Genomic DNA, 17297 nt, shown 5'->3' with positions numbered 1-17297 from the left:
GGGTGGTGCTCGGCGGTCAGCGTCACCGGTCTCCTAGCCATCATTGATCAGGTTTTCATTTTCCATTGGTTTTTTCTTGTCTTCCTACACACCTGGTTCCAATCCCATTCATTACATGTTGTGTATTTAACCCTCTGTTTCCCCTCATGTCCTTGTCAGTGATTGTTTGTATGTTATGTACTCGTGTATGTTGTATCGGTGTGCGACAGGTTATTTTTACCCATGTTATTTTTATACGTTGGTTTTGGAGTTCGTTTTTTGTTAATAAAACTACTCCAGTTTAACCAAGTTTGTTTCTCCTGCGCCTGACTTCCCTGCCACCTACACACACGACTATGACAGAATCACTGTCCAAAATATTGAAGTCAGCAGGAGAAGATACCCCAGACACGGAGGTGGAGGAGCGCATCCAGGAGAATGCGGAGAAGCTACACCATCTGTGCGCCGCCATGGATCGCGTTGTCCAGAATATGGACCGCTGGGAGAGACAGGGAGTACTTCCAGCGCCTCCACCAGCCCAACCGGGGTCTATCCGGAGCGCCCCTATTCAACCTGAACCCGGTGGCATCCGTCTAGCCATGCCTCAGAGGTACGACAAAAGTGCTGCGAGCTGCCAGGGTTTCCTACTCCAATTGGACCTTTATCTGGCCACGGTCCACCCAGTTCCAACTGACCGTGAGAAGAGTTTCGCCCTCGTCTCGTGCCTCACCGGGAGAGGCCTGGAGTGGGCCAGCGCTGTGTGTGGAGAGGGAAATGCGGCGTTGGCCCATTATGAGGAGTTCACCTGCCGTTTTCGGGCAGCCTTCGATCACCCACCCGAGGGCAGAGTGGTGGGTGAGCGCCTCTACCATCTGAGGCAGGAGACGAGGAGCGTCCAGGATTTTTCACTGGAGTTCAGGACCCTGGCAGCCGGTGCGGGATGGAATCACAGAGCCCTGATCGACCATTACTGATGCAGTCTGCGTGAGGATGTCCGTCGGGAGCTGGCCTGCAGAGACACCACCCTCACTTTCGACCAGCTGGTGGATCTGTCCATCCGGCTGGACAACCTGCTGGCTGCTCGCGGCGTCCAGATCGGGGTCTGGTGGTTCCATCCTCCCGCACCCCCTCTCCTCTACCCATGGAACTGGGAGGGAGAGTGCATAGGGAGACTGGAGGGGGTTCCCGCTCGTGCACCATATGTGGCCGCAGAGGTCACACTGCTGGTCGGTGCCGGGTAGGTTCCTCTGGGAATCGAGGTAGCACCCCAGGTGAGTTGGCACCATTCTCATCCAGAGCCCTCTGTTGCACATATATTTGTGTCTGTTACTTTTCCAGATTTTTCCCCGCGTTCCCAGCATAAGGCGCTAGTAGATTCAGGTACAGCTGGGAATTTCATTGATCAAGCTTTTGCTCATAGTTTAGGGATCCCCATTGTACCCGTGGATGTGCCTTTCCTCGTTCACACCTTAGATAGTCGACCATTAGGGTCAGGGTTGATCAGGGAGGCCACAGCTCCTTTGAGTATGGTGACGCAGGGGGGTCACAAGGAAGAAATTAGTATTTTCCTTATTGACACTCCTGTGTATCCCGTGGTGCTGGGCCATACCTTGGTTAATTAGTCATAACCCCACTTTTTCTTGGCCACAGAGGGTTCTCACGGGGTGGTTGCGAGAGTGCTCAGGTAGGTGTGTAGGGGTTTCCGTTGGTGCTACTACGGTGGAAAGTCCAGATCAGGTCTCCACCATACGCATTCCCCCCGAATATGCTGATTTGGCTCTCACCTTCTGTAAAAGGAAGGCGACTCAATTACCACCCCGTCGACAGGGGAATTGTGCGATAAATCTCATGGTAGACGCTGCACTTCCCAGGAGTCACGTGTATCCCCTGTCGCAAGCGGAGACAGTGGCTATGGAGACATATATCTCCGAATCCCTGTGTCAGGGGTACATTAGACATTTACATTTACGTAGAAGGATTACTTTATCCTATCCCAGGTATTCCTTAAAGAGGTGGGGTTTCAGGTGTCTCCGGAAGGTGGTGATTGACTCCGCTGTCCTGGCGTCGTGAGGGAGCTTGTTCCACCATTGGGGTGCCAGAGCAGCGAACAGTTTTGACTGGGCTGAGCGAGAACTGTGCTTCCGCAGAGGTAGGGAGGCGAGCAGGCCAGAGGTGGATGAACGCAGTGCCCTTCTTTGGGTGTAGGGACTGATCACAGACCATTTCTCAGTTCCTATGCTTCCTGGCTGATGTTTTGGTCACTTGCAGACTTGTTTACGCTGCTGTGCGTTTTTGTTGCCGATCTTACTTTGATACCTGACGGTTTTTTACTTTTTCATTACCGTATATTTTTACTTTTTCCCTCACTCAACTTTTTTCCTCACTCAACTTTTTTCATTCATCCCCGGAGGTTTTATCTGGACATGGTTCGTCAGGACTTCGAACAGCCGAAGCTAAGTAACATTAACATGATGCCTTCTAATTGCAGTCGTTGTACTTATAATATACAGGAGAACGATCGCCTTACGGCAAGGATAGCTGTGCTGCAAGCCCAGCTTCAGACGCGATCGTTAGGCAAGGGTAATTTCAGTGTAGGAAAGGATGAAACAGCGTCTGTGCCACCAGTAAGTACAGATAGTAACGTTAGTATAAACCCCCTCGCACGGTCCCCGCAGCCGGACATCTTTCTCATGGCTTCTGGAGGGAAACGCTGTAGGAATGCTCAACCGGTGTCGCTTATTCAGCCGACAGAAACTTTCAACCGGTTCTCCCCATTAAGCGAGTCGGAGTCGGAGGCCGAGACTTCTCTGGTCTCTACTCCTCCCGTTGTGGGGTCTGAGACGCCGACGGCTCCCACCATTAGCTCTGACAAATTGAAAACCCTAGTCATTGGCGACTCCATTACCCGCAGTATTAGACTTAAAACTAATCATCCAGCGATCATACACTGTTTACCAGGGGGCAGGGCTACCGACGTTAAGGCTAATCTAAAGACGGTGCTGGCTAAAGCTAAAACTGGCGAGTGTAGAGAGTATAGAGATATTGTTATCCACGTCGGCACCAACGATGTTAGGATGAAACAGTCAGAGGTCACCAAGCGCAACATAGCTTCAGCGTGTAAATCAGCTAGAAAGATGTGTCGGCATCGATTAATTGTCTCTGGCCCCCTCCCAGTTAGGGGGAGTGATGAGCTCTACAGCAGAGTCTCACAACTCAATCGCTGGTTGAAAACTGTTTTCTGCCCCTCCCAAAAGATAGAATTTGTAGATAATTGGCCCTCTTTCTGGGACTCACCCACAAACAGGACCAAGCCTGGCCTGTTGAGGAGTGACGGACTCCATCCTAGCTGGAGGGGTGCTCTCATCTTATCTACGAACATAGACAGGGCTCTAACTCCTCTAGCTCCACAATGAAATAGGGTGCAGGCCAGGCAGCAGGCTGTTAGCCAGCCTGCCAGCTTAGTGGAGTCTGCCACTAGCACAGTCAGTGTAGTCAGCTCAGCTTCCCCCATTGAGACCGTGTCTGTGCCTCGATCTAGGTTGGGCAAAATTAAAAATGGCGGTGTTCGCTTTAGCAATCTCACTAGTATAAAGACCTCCTCCATTCCTGCCATTATTGAAAGAGATTGTGATACCTCACATCTCAAAATTGGGTTACTTAATGTTAGATCCCTCACTTCCAAGGCAGTTATAGTCAATGAACTAATCACTGATAATAATCTTGATGTGATTGGCCTGACTGAAACATGGCTTAAGCCTGATGAATTTACTGTGTTAAATGAGGCCTCACCCCCAGGTTACATTAGTGACCATACCCCCGTGCATCCGGCAAAGGCGGAGGTGTTGCTAACATTTACGATAGCAAATTTCAATTTACAAAAAAAACCAACAATGACGTTTTCGTCTTTTGAGCTTCTAGTCATGAAATCTATGCAGCCTACTCACTCACTTTTTATAGCTACTGTTTATAGGCCTCCTGGGCCATATGCAGTGTTCCTCACTGAGTTCCCTGAATTCCTATCGGATCTTGTAGTCATAGCAGATAATATTCTAATTTTTGGTGACTTTAACATTCACATGGAAAAGTCCACAGACCCACTCCAAAAGGCTTTCGGAGCCATCATCGACTCAGTGGGTTTTGTCCAACATGTCTCTGGACCTACTCACTGCCACAGTCATACTCTGGACCTAGTTTTCTCCCATGGAATAAATGTTGTGGATCTAAATGTTTTTCCTCATAATCCTGGACTATCGGACCACCATTTTATTACGTTTGCAATTGCAACAAATAATCTGCTCAGACCCCAACCAAGGAGCATTAAAAGTCGTGCTATAAATTCTCAGACAACCCAAAGATTCCTTGATGCCCTTCCAGACTGCCTCTGCCTACCCAAGGACGTCAGAGGACAAAAATCAGTTAACCACCTAACCGAGGAACTCAATTTAACCTTGCGCAATACCCTAGATGCAGTTGCACCCCTAAAAACTAAAAACATCTGTCATAAGAAACTAGCTCCCTGGTATACAGAAAATACACGAGCTCTGAAGCAAGCTTCCAGAAAATTGGAACGGAAATGGCGCCACACCAAACTGGAAGTCTTCCGACTAGCTTGGAAAGACAGTACCGTGCAGTATCGAAGAGCCCTTACTGCTGCTCGATCATCCTATTTTTCCAACTTAATTGAGGAAAATAAGAACAATCCGAAATTTCTTTTTGATACTGTCGCAAAGCTAACTAAAAAGCAGCCTTCGCAAATGGAGGATGGCTTTCACTTCAGCAGTAATAAATTTATGAACTTCTTTGAGGAAAAGATCATGATCATTAGAAAGCAAATTACAGACTCCTCTTTAAATCTGGGTATTCCTCCAAAGCTCCATTGTCCTGAGTCTGCACAACTCTGCCAGGACCTAGGATCAAGGGAGATACTAAAGTGTTTTAGTACTATATCTCTTGACGCAATGATGAAAATAATCATGGCCTCCAAACCCTCAAGCTGCATACTGGACCCTATTCCAACTAAACTACTGAAAGAGCTGCTTCCTGTGCTTGGCCCTCCTATGTTGAACATAATAAACGGCTCTCTATCCACCGGATGTGTACCAAGCTCACTAAAAGTGGCAGTAATAAAGCCTCTCTTGAAAAAGCCGAATCTTGATCCAGAAATTATAAAAAACTATCGGCCTATATCGAATCTTCCATTCCTCTCCAAAATTTTAGAAAAAGCTGTTGCACAGCAACTGACTGCCTTCCTGAAGACAAACAATGTATACGAAACGCTTCAGTCTGGTTTTAGACCCCATCATAGCACTGAGACTGCACTTGTGAAGGTGGTAAATGACCTTTTAATGACGTCAGACCGAGGCTCTGCATCTGTCCTCGTGCTCCTAGATCTTAGTGCCGCTTTTGATACCATCGATCACCACATTCTTTTGGAGAGATTGGAAACCCAAATTGGTCTACATGGACAAGTTCTGGCCTGGTTTAGATCTTATCTGTCGGAAAGATATCAGTTTGTCTCTGTGAATGGTTTGTCCTCTGACAAATCAATTGTAAATTTCGGTGTTCCTCAAGGTTCCGTTTTAGGACCACTATTGTTTTCACTATATATTTTACCTCTTGGGGATGTCATTCGAAAACATAATGTTAAATTTCACTGCTATGCAGACGACACACAGCTGTACATTTCAATGAAACATGGTGAAGCCCCAAAATTGCCCTCGCTAGAAGCCTGTGTTTCAGACATAAAGAAGTGGATGGCTGCAAACTTTCTACTTTTAAACTCGGACAAAACAGAGATGCTTGTTCTAGGTCCCAAGAAACAAAGAGATCTTCTGTTGAATCTGACAATTAATCTGGATGGTTGTACAGTCGTCTCAAATAAAACTGTGAAGGACCTCGGCGTTACTCTGGACCCTGATCTCTCTTTTGAAGAACATATCAAGACTGTTTCAAGGACAGCTTTTTTCCATCTACGTAACATTGCAAAAATCAGAAATTTTCTGTCCAAAAATGACGCAGAAAAATTAATCCATGCTTTTGTTACTTCTAGGCTGGACTACTGCAATGCTCTACTTTCCGGCTACCCGGATAAAGCACTAAATAAACTTCAGTTAGTGCTAAATACGGCTGCTAGAATCCTGACTAGAACCAAAAATTTGATCATATTACTCCAGTGTTAGCCTCCCTACACTGGCTTCCTGTTAAGGCAAGGGCTGATTTCAAGGTTTTACTGCTAACCTACAAAGCATTACATGGGCTTGCTCCTACCTATCTTTCCGATTTGGTCCTGCCGTACATACCTACACGTACGCTACGGTCACAAGATGCAGGCCTCCTAATTGTCCCTAGAATTTCTAAGCAAACGGCTGGAGGTAGGGCTTTCTCCTATAGAGCTCCATTTTTATGGAATGGTCTGCCTACCAATGTGAGAGACGCAGACTCAGTCTCAACCTTTAAGTCTTTACTGAAGACTTATCTCTTCAGTAGGTCCTATGATTAAGTATAGTCTGGCCCAGGAGTGTGAAGGTGAACGGAAAGGCTGGAGCAACGAACCGCCCTTGCTGTCTCTGCCTTGCCGGTTCCCCTCTTTCCACTGGGATTCTCTGCCTCTAACCCTTTTACAGAGGCTGAGTCACTGGCCTACTGGTGTTCTTCCATGCCGTCCATGGGAGGGGTGCGTCACTTGAGTGGGTTGAGTCACTGACGTGGTCTTCCTGTCTGGGTTGGCGCCCCCCCCTTGGGTTGTGCCATGGCGGAGATCGTTGTGGGCTATACTCGGCCTTGTCTTAGGACGGTAAGTTGGTGGTTGGAGACATCCCTCTAGTGGTGTGGGGGCTGTGCTTTGGCAAAGTGGGTGGGGTTATATCCTGCCTGTTTGGCCCTGTCCGGGGGTATCATCGGATGGGGCCACAGTGTCTTCTGATCCCTCCTGTCTCAGCCTCCAGTATTTATGCTGCAGTAGTTTATGTGTCGGGGGCTAGGGTCAGTCTGTTACATCTGGAGTATTTCTCTTGTCTTATCCGGTGTCCTGTGTGTATTTAAATATGCTCTCTCTAATTCTCTCTTTCTCTCTTTCTGTCTTTCTCTCGGAGGACCTGAGCCCTAGGACCATGCCTCAGGACTACCTGGTATGATGACTCCTTGCTGTCCCCAGTCCACCTGGCCGTGCTGCTGCTCCAGTTTCAACTGTTCTGCCTGCGGCTATGGAACCCTGACCTGTTCACCGGACGTGCTTGTTGCACCCTCGACAACTACTATGATTATTATTATTTGACCATGCTGGTCATTTATGAACATTTTAACATTTTAACATTTTGACCATGTTCTGTTATAATATCCACCCTGCACAGCCAGAAGAGGACTGGCCACCCCTCATAGCCTGGTTCCTCTCTAGGTTTCTTCCTAGGTTTTTGGCCTTTCTAGGGAGTTTTTCCTAGGGAGTTTTTCCTAGCCACCGTGCTTCTTTCACATGCTTTGCTTGCTGTTTGGGGTTTTAGGCTGGGTTTCTGTACAGCACTTTGAGAATATCAGCTGATGTACGAAGGGCTATATAAAAATAAATTTGATTTGATTTGATCAGAGCCTGAAGGTACGGAGGTGCAGTTCCCCTCACAACTCCGTAGGCAAACACCATGGTCTTGTAGCAGATGCGAGCTTCAACTGGAAGCCAGTGGAGTGTGCGGAGGAGCAGGGTGACGTTAGAGAACTTGGGAAGGTTGAACACCAGATGGGCTGCGGTGTTTTGGATGAGTTGTAGGGGTTTAATGGCACAGGCAGGGAGCCCCGCCAGCAGCGAGTTGCAGTAATCTAGACGGGAGATGACAAGTGCCTGGATTTGGACCTGCGCCGCTTCCTGTGTAAGGCAGGGTTGTACTCTGCGAATGTTGTAGACCATGAACCTACAGGATCGAGTCACCTCCTTGATGTTAGCGGAGAATGACAGGGTGTTGTCCAGGGTCACGCCAAGGCTCTTAGCACTCTGGGAGGAGGACACAATGGAGTTGTCAACCGTGATGGCAAGATCATGGAACGGGCAGTCCTTCCCTGAGAGGAAGAGCAGCTCCGTCTTGCCGAGGTTCAGCTTGAGGTGGTGATCTGTCATCTACACTGATATGTCTGCCAGACATGCAGAGATGCGATTCGCCACCTGGTTATCAGAAGTGGGAAAGGAGAAGATTAATTGTGTGTCGTCTGCGTAGCAATGATAGGAGAGACCATGTGAGGATATGACAGAGCCAAGTGACTTGGTGTATAGCGACAATAGGAGAGGGCCTAGAACTGAGCCCTGGGGGACATCAGTGTTGAGAGCACGTGGTGCGGAGACTGATTCTCGCCACACCACCTGGTAGGAGCAACCTGTCAGGTAGGACGCAATCCAAGAGTGAGCCGCGCCGGAGATGCCCAACTCGGAGAGGGTGGAGAGGAGGATCTGATGGTTCACAGTATCAAAGGCAGCAGATAGGTCTAGAAGGGTGAGAGCAGAGGAGAGAGAGTTAGCTTTAGCAGTGCGGACAGCCTCCGTGACACAGAGAAGAGCAGTCTCAGTTGAATGACCAGTCTTGAAACCTGACTGATTTGGATCAAGAAGGTCATTCTGAGAGAGATAGCAAGAGAGCTGGCCAAGGACGGCACGCTCAAGAGTTTTGGAGAGAAAAGAAAGAAGGGATACTGGTCTGTAGTTGTTGACATCAGAGGGATCGAGTGTAGGTTTTTTGAGAAGGGGTGCAACTCTCGCTCTCTTGAAGACGGAAGGGACGTAGCCAGCGGTCAAGGATGATTTGATGAGCGAGGTGAGGTAGGGGAGAAGGTCTACGGAAATGGTCTGGAGAAGAGAGGAGGGGATAGGGTCAAGCGGGCAGGTTGTTGGGTGGCCGGCTGTCACAAGTTGCAAGATTTCATCTGGAGAGAGAGGGGAGAAAGAGGTCAAAGCATAGGGTAGGGCAACGTGAGCAGGACCAGCGGTGTCGTTTGACTTAACAAACGAGGATCGAATGTCGTCAACCTTCTTTTCAAAATGGTTGACAAAGTCATCTGCAGAGAGGGAGGAGGGGGGGAGGAGGATTCAGGAGGGAGGAGAAGGTGGCAAAGAGCTTCCTAGGGTTAGAGGCAGATGCTTGGAATTTAGAGTGGTAGAAAGTGGCTTTAGCAGCAGAAACAGAGGAAGAAAATGTAGAGAGGAGGGAGTGAAAAGATGCCAGGTCCGCAGGGAGGCTAGTTTTCCTCCATTTCCGCTCGGCTGCCCGGAGCCCTGTTCTGTGAGCTCGCAATGAGTCGTCAAGCCACGGAGCAGGAGGGGAGGACCGAGCCGGCCGGGAGGATAGGGGACATAGAGAGTCAAAGGATGCAGGAAGGGAGGAGAGGAGGGTTGAGGAAGCAGAGTCAGGAGATTGGTTGGAGAAGGATTGAGCAGAGGGAAGAGATGATAGGATGGAAGAGGAGAGAGTAGCAGGAGAGAGAGCGAAGGTTGCGACGACGCAATACCATCTGAGTAAGGGCAGAGTGAGTAGTGTTGGAGGAGAGCGAGACTTGGAGGGGAGTTGCAGTGAATCTAGTAAAGATGAGCATCTAGTAAAGATGAGGTCAAGCGTATTGCCTGCCTTGTGAGTAGGGCGGGACGGAGAGAGGGTGAGGTCAAAAGAGGAGAGGAGTGGAAAGAAGGAGGCAGAGAGAAATTAGTCAAAGGTAGACGTAGGGAGGTTAAAGTCACCCAGAACTGTGAGGGGTGAGCCATCCTCAGGAAAGGAACTTATCAAGGCGTCTAGCTCATTGATGAACTCTCCAAGGGAACCTGGAGGGCGATAAATGATAAGGATGTTAAGCTTGAATGGGCTAGTGACTGTGACAGCATGGAATTCAAATGAGGAGATAGACAGATGGGTCAGGGGAGAAAGAGAGAATGTCCACTTGGGAGAGATGAGGATTCCAGTGCCACCACCCCGCTGACCAGATGCTCTCGGGGTATGTGAGAACACGTGGTCAGACGAGGAGAGAGCAGTAGGAGTAGCAGTGTTTTCTGTGGTAATCCATGTCTCCGTCAGCGCCAAGAAGTCGCGGGACTGGAGGGTAGCATAGGCTGAGATGAACTCTGCCTTGTTGGCCGCAGACCGGCAGTTCCAGAGGCTGCCGGAGGCCTGGTCCTCCATTTCACCCGTCTCCTCAAGTTTCTTTTTTGTGAAGAATAAGGATGGAGGTCTGCGCCCGTGCATTGATTATTGAGGTCTTAATAAAATCACGGTAGGGTACAGTTACCCGCTACCTCTGATCACCACGGCGATTGAGTTAATGCACGGGGCGCTTCTTCACCAAATTGGATCTCAGGAGCGCTTACAACCTGGTGCGTATCCGGGAGAGAGACGAGTGGAAGACAGCATTTAGTACCACCTCAGGGCATTATGAGTACCTCGTCATGCCGTACGGGTTGAAGAATGCTCCAACAGTCTTCCAATCTTTTGTAGACGAGATTTTAGGGACCTGCACAGGCAGGGTGTAGTGGTATATATCGATGACATTCTGATATATTCCGCTACATGCGCCGAGCATGTGTCCCTGGTGCGCAGAGTGCTTGGTCGCCTGTTGGAGCATGACCTGTATGTCAAGGCTGAGAAATGCCTGTTTTTTCAACAGTCCGTCTCCTTCTTAGGGTATCGCCTATCCACGTCTGGAGTGGAGATGGATAGTGACCGCATTGCAGCCGTGCGTAATTGGCCGACTCCAACCACGGTGAAGGAGGTGCAGCGATTTTTAGGGTTTGCCAATTACTACCGGAGGTTTATCCGGGGTTTTGGTCAGGTAGCTGCTCCCATTACCTCACTGTTGAAGGGGGGTCAGGTGCGTTTGCAGTGGTCGGCTGGGGCAGACAGGGCTTTTAGGAAACTGAAGGCTCTGTTTACCTCGGTTCCTGTGTTGGCTCATCCGGATCCGTCTTTGCAATTCATAGTGGAGGTGGACGCGTCTGAGGCTGGGATAGGAGCTGTGCTCTCTCAGCGCTCGGGTACGCCACCTAAGCTCCGCCCCTGTGCCTTCTTCTCTAAGAAGCTCAGCCCGGCGGAGTGAAACTATGATGTGGGAGACTGGGAGCTGTTGGCTGTTGTCAAGGCTTTGAAGGCGTGGAGGCATTGGCTTGGGGGGGCTAAACACCCTTTTCTCATCTTGACTGACCACCGCAATCTGGAGTACATCCAGGAGGCGAGGAGACTGAATCCTCGCCAGGCAAGGTGGGCCATGTTTTTCACCCGTTTTGTGTTTACCCTCTCTTACAGACCAGGTTCCCAGAACGTTAAGGCAGACACATTGTCCCGGCTGTATGACACAAAGGAGCGGTCCATGGATCCCACTCCCATAATCCCAGCCTCTTGTTTGGTGGCACCGGTAGTGTGGGAGCTGGACGTGGACATTGAACGGGCATCACGTAAGAGCCCGTTCCCCCTCAGTGTCCAGTTGATCGTCTGTACCTTCCGTCTGCTGTCTGCGACCGATTGATCTACTGGGCTCACACGTCACCCTCCTTTGATCATCCTGGGATTGATCGGACGATGCGCTGTCTTAGTTGGAGGTACTGGTGGCCCACTTTAGCTAAGGACGTGAGGGTTTATGTTTCCTCCTGCTCAGTGTGCGCCCAGTGCAAGGCTCCTAGACACCTACCCAGAGGTAAGTTACAACCCTTACCCGTTCCACAACGGCCGGGGTCGCACTTGTCAGTGGATTTCATAACCGATCTTCCACCTTCACAAGGTAACACCATGATCCTGGTCGTTGTGGATCGTTTTTCTAAGTCCTGTCGTCTCCTCTCTTTGCCCAGTCTCCCTACGGCCCAACAAACTGCGGAGGCTCTGTTTACACACGTTTTTCGGCACTACGGGGTGCCTGAGGATATAGTGTCTGATCGGGGTCCCCAGTTCACATCAAGGGTCTGGAAGGCGTTCATGGAACGTCTGGGGGTCTCCGTCAGCCTTACCTCAGGTTTTCACCCTGAGAGTAACGGGCAGGTGGAGAGAGTTAACCAGGATGTGGGTAGGTTTCTGAGGTCTTATTGCCAGGACCGGCCGTGGGAGTGGGCGGCGTTCGTGCCCTGGGCAGAGATGGCTCAGAACTCGCTCCGCCACTCCTGCACTAACCTCTCTCCCTTTCAGTGTGTGTTGGGGTATCAGCTGGTTCTGGCCCCTTGGCATCAGAGTCAGAGCGAGTCTCCTGCGGTGGACGACTGGTTCCGGCGAGCGGAGGAAACCTGGGACGCCGCTCACGTCTGCCTTCAGTGCGCCGTACGGCACCAGAAAGTTGGCGCAGACCGTCACTGCAGTGAGGACAGGGTCTGGCTCTCGACCAGAAACCTGCCCTGCCGCCTGCCCTGCCGGAAGCTGGGTCCGCGGTTTATGGGGCCATTTAACCTGTCTGGGCCAGTGGGACGCTTGCGTCCCACCCTAATCAACAGCCAGTGGAATCGCGTCGCGCTAAATGCAAAACCTCATAAATGCTATAACTTCAATTTCTCAAACATATGACTATTTTACACCGTTTTATAGATACACCTCTCCTGAATCGAACCACGTTGTCCGATTTCAAAAAGGCTTTACAGCAAAAGCAAAACATTAGATTATGTCAGCAGAGTACCCAGCCAGAAATAAACACACAGCCATTTTCAAAGCAACTAGCATGCATCACAAATACCCAAAACACAGATAAATGCAGCACTAACCTTTGACAACCTTCATCAGATGACACTCCTAGGACATCATGTTACACAACACATGCATTTTTTGTTCGATAAAGTTCATATTTATATATAAAAACAGCATTTTACATCGGCGCATGACGTTCAGAAAATCTTTTCCCTCAAATGCTTCCGATGAATCAGCGCTACAATTTACAAAATTACTATTCGAAAACATTGTTAAAATGTAATATTGTCATTCAAAGACTTATAGATTAACATGTCTTGAATGCCATCTCTTTGCCAGATTTAAAAATAACTTTACTGGGAAATCACACTTTGCAATAAACGACGTGGTATGCCCAGAAAAAAGTCTAGGCTATAAATGTTGGAGCCATCTTGGAACGATCAACCATCAAAAATACTATTGTAAATAATCCCTTACCTTTGATTATCTTTATCAGAAGGCACTTCTAGGAATCCCAGGTCCATAACAAATGTAGTTTTGTTCAAAAAAGTTAATAATTTATGTCCCAATAGTGTTAGCGCGCTCCGAAGGCTAGTGAAAATGTACCGTGTGCGTCTGACTTGTCGTCAGGAATGAGCAAAAAATATATATTTAAGTTCGTTCAAACATGTCAAACGTTGTATAACATAAATCTTTAGGGGCTTTTTCAACCAGGGCTTCAATAATATTCCATTGGGACGGTTGCATTGTCTTTCAAAACGTTTCGAAAAGGGAGAGTACCAATGGGCGCCGACGTCACAATGGTAATGGCCCATCCCCTGTGACCAAGATAAACATCCTCTCTTTCAGTCAATTTTGATAGTAGGAGACTCAAACCACTTTGTAAAGACTGGGTACATCTAGTGGAAGCCATAGGAAGTGCTAAATGATTCACAAGCCCCTGTGTGTTTCAATGGCAAATGTTTGAAGTGATATCCACACATCAGATTTCAGTTTCCTGTCAGGATTTGTCTCAGGGTTTTGACTGCCATATGAGTTCTGCTATACTCACAGACAGCATTCAAACAGTTTTAGAAACTTTAGGGTGTTTTCTATCCAAATCAAACAAGTATATGCATATTCTAGTTATTGGGCAGGAGTAGTAACCAGATTAAATCGGGTACGTTTTTTTATCCGGCCGTGCAAATACTGCCCCCTATCCCCACCAGGTTAAAGTCCTGAGGGGCACCGGTCTTCCTGCCATCATTGATCAGTTTTTCATTTTCCATTGGTTTTGTCTTGTCTTCCTACACACCTGGTTACAATCCCATTCATTGCATGTTGGGTATTTAACCCTCTGTTTCCCCTCATGTCCTTGTCAGTGATTGTTTGTATGTTATGTACTCGTCGTGTATGTTGTATCGGTGTGCGACGGGTTATTTTTAACCATGTTATTTTTGTACGTTGGTTTTTGAGTTCGTTTTTTGTTAATAAAACTACTCCTGTTTAACCAAGTTGGTTTCTCCTGCGCCTGACTTCCCTGCCACCTACACACACGACTATGATAGAAGCACCTTTGGCAGCAATTATAGACTCGAGTCTTCTTGGGTATGACGCTACGAGCTTGGCACAATTGTATTTGGGGAGTTTCTGCCATTCTTCTCTGCAGATCCTCTCAAGCTCTGTCAGGTTGGAAGGGGAGCATCGCTGCACAGCTATTTTCTCGTCTCTCCAGTGTTGTTCGAATGGGTTCAAGTCCAGGCTCTGGCTGGGCCGCTCAAGGACATTCAGAGACATGTCCTGAAGCTACTCCTGCATTGTCTTGGCAGTGTGTTTAAGGTCGTTGTCCTGTTGGAAGGTGAACCTTCATCCCCGTCTGAGGTCCTGAGCAGGTTTTCATCAAGGATCTCTCTGTACTTTGCTCCGTTCATCTTTCCCTCGATACTTGTGGGTCTCCCAGTCCCTGCTGCTGAAAAACATCCCCACAGCATGATGCTGCCACCACCATGCTTCACTCTATGGATGCTGCCAGATTTCCTCCAGACCTGACGCTTGGCATCCAGGCCAAAGAGTAAAATCTTGGTTTCGTCACACCAGAGAAACTTGTTTCTCATGGTCTGAGAGTCTGGTTCTCCCATCTCCACAGAGGAACTCTGGAGCTCTGTCAGAGTGACCATCGGGTTCTTGGTCACCTCCTTGACCAAGGCTCCTCTCCCCTGATTGCTCAGTTTGGCCGGGTGGCCAGCTCTAGGAAGAGTCTTGGTGGTTCCAAACATCTCCCATTTAAGAATGTTGGATGCCACTGTGTTATTGGGGACCTTCAATGCTGCACTCATTTTCTGGTACCCTTCCCCAGATCTGTGCCTCGACCCAATCCTGTCTCAGAGCTCTACAGATAATTCTTTCGACCTCATGACTTGGTTTTTAGCTCTGACATCACTGTCAACTGTGGGACTTTATATAGACAGGTGTGTGCCTTTCCAAATCATGTCCAATCAATTGAATTTACCACAGGTGGACTCCAATCAAGTTGTATAAACATCTCAAGGATGATCAATGGAAACAGGATGCACCTGAGCTCAATTTTTAGTCTCATAGCAAAGGGTCTGAATAGAACTATTAGATTGAAAGTTGTTTTACTACATTCACTGAATTAAAAAAGTAATAACTCCTTAAATGTTTCTTTGTTTGGGGTTACGCTTCATGTCAACCGTGGGCTTAGAACGTGTTAAATTGTGTTGATGAGAAAATGTGATAATTAGTGTGTGTTTACATTATATTAGGCCAATTATAGGATAAACAGAGAGAGAGTGTCTCCGTGGGTGGGTGCATGTCCAAGCGTGCCTACGTCTGTGTGCGTGTGTGTTATTGGAAATGGGCAACTTGAGGCCATCTGTCTGAAAACAGCATCACTCCCCCCAAAAATCGGAAAAGCTGCAGTGTTCTATGCAAACAGAGACAACTCGCAATCACAATTGGACAAACATTGGAAGTCCACTTTCACAGTTGCCTCTGTCACAATCTGTCCCTACATTATGTGTCTCTCATCTCTGAAATGAGAATGACAAGTGCCCAGTCATTCATTGCTAGGACCAGAAAGAGTATGTAGTCACTAAACTCTTGGGTGAAGGCACAAATGAATAGTGACACACAATGCAATTTATGCCATTTTCGATTCCAATATGATTAGTATCAGATGGCAGTGATGTTCCCCTAGTCTTTCTTACCCTGTTACTCCTTATCTGTAGGCCAATTATCTACAAAAACTGCCCTGGCCAGAACAATTATGACCTGAAGAAAAGAAAGTGCTCTTTCTGCATTATCTGCATACGCTAATGTCTATCTCCATGTTCTTCTCCTTATCCCTTCTTCTTCACCCTCCCTCTCTCCTGTTGTTTTTGGGTGCTCAGGTGTTTCGGGGAGGACATATGCATCTCCATCCCAGACATTAAGGCAGTAGTAATAGTCCTGCCACCCAGCGAGCCACGGATCACCATCGCTGGTTCAGATCGACTCGTCAAGCCTTCCTCCGACCTGCGTGGAGCCACGGGCGTGGCACCCTTCAAGGAGCTGCGCATCACCAGCACTGTAACCAAGAGCGACGGTGTGCCGTTCAGCGCAGGTGGGTGGGGTGGTTACCATGGATACGTGTTGATGTAGCACAGCGTTGAAAAAGTGCGTGTGTGAGCATTCATGTCTGTGTTGGATTTTGTGTGTGTGTGTGTGTGTGTGTGTGTGTGTGTGTGTGTGTGTGTGTGTGTGTGTGTGTGTGTGTGTGTGTGTGTGTAGGTACAGTCCACAGGCCTGGTGTTCTGGAGGTTATGCACAACCTGGATTACTGTGATGTCCTGGTGATCGGAGAGGAGCTCAATCCAGAGCATGAGAGTCTGGAGATTCACCACAGCTCCCTAATAGGGAAACACCTGGATGCCACAAACTCCACCTCAGGCATCTCCATATATGGTATGCACTTCAATTTATGAAGCATTATTCATATCACACTTTTCATACCTAAACATAAATTCCTTATTGTGTGTCACCTGGTGCGAGAAGCTCTTGAAGTCATTAGAGCTGGGCCCAGCGTTGAGCCTTGAGGGACACCATCTATATATGGCTGTGAACACCAGGGACACCTTTGGTAATAATGCATTTTCCCCAGGTGTGGACTCCATGGCCCACTATGAGGAGGCCCTCAGGCAGGTGCGCTATAGGAACTGGCGCCCGGCGACCCTGACTAACAGGAGGTTCAGGCTCACCTGCTCCGAGCTCAACGGCCGCTACACCAGCAACGAGTTCAATCTGGAGGTCAGGGAAGAAGCTTTACCCATCTTTCCTTTTCTATTTCACCCCTTTTCCACTCACACTCTCTATTCTCCCATCTCCACCACTGCCACTCCTCTGTCTTCCTGCCTCTTTCTACACCCCTCTCTCCGTTTCTCTCACCCTTCACCACTCAGTCTCTCTTCCTATTTCTGCACCGTCACTCATCAACCAGACCCATTTACCCTTTATCTCATCGATCTATCTTTCTCTACATCATTGCCATCTCCATACTGACTGATATGTACTTTGTCCCACCCTCAGATTAGTGTCCTCCACAACTCAGCACCCGTAGAGCATGTCAATCACATGGCTGTCCAATCCCAGTACATGCGGCCTGTGCATCATCCACTGATGGTGCACACTCTCAATTCCCACATCTCAGGTAAGGCAACCAGAAGTGTT

The 17297-nt window shown here is 48.4% G+C and overlaps 1 protein-coding gene across 3 annotated transcripts in view; it reads left to right on the top strand.

Moving 5' to 3' along the window:
• LOC106568935 (calsyntenin-2) overlaps window positions 1–17297 on the top strand; it is a 318303-nt gene that overhangs the window by 296922 nt on the left and 4084 nt on the right. For all 3 annotated transcript variants that reach the window (XM_014139780.2, XM_014139782.2, XM_014139781.2), the window contains 4 exons: window positions 15983–16194; window positions 16362–16535; window positions 16732–16877; window positions 17157–17277. In XM_014139780.2, coding sequence (XP_013995255.1) covers window positions 15983–16194; window positions 16362–16535; window positions 16732–16877; window positions 17157–17277 — 653 coding nt within the window. The remainder of the gene's footprint in view (window positions 1–15982; window positions 16195–16361; window positions 16536–16731; window positions 16878–17156; window positions 17278–17297) is intronic.

This window comes from Salmo salar, chromosome ssa14, assembly GCF_905237065.1.
Source record: "Salmo salar chromosome ssa14, Ssal_v3.1, whole genome shotgun sequence".
Lineage (NCBI taxonomy): Eukaryota > Metazoa > Chordata > Actinopteri > Salmoniformes > Salmonidae > Salmo > Salmo salar.
This window is presented reverse-complemented; position numbering and strand designations above follow the sequence as displayed.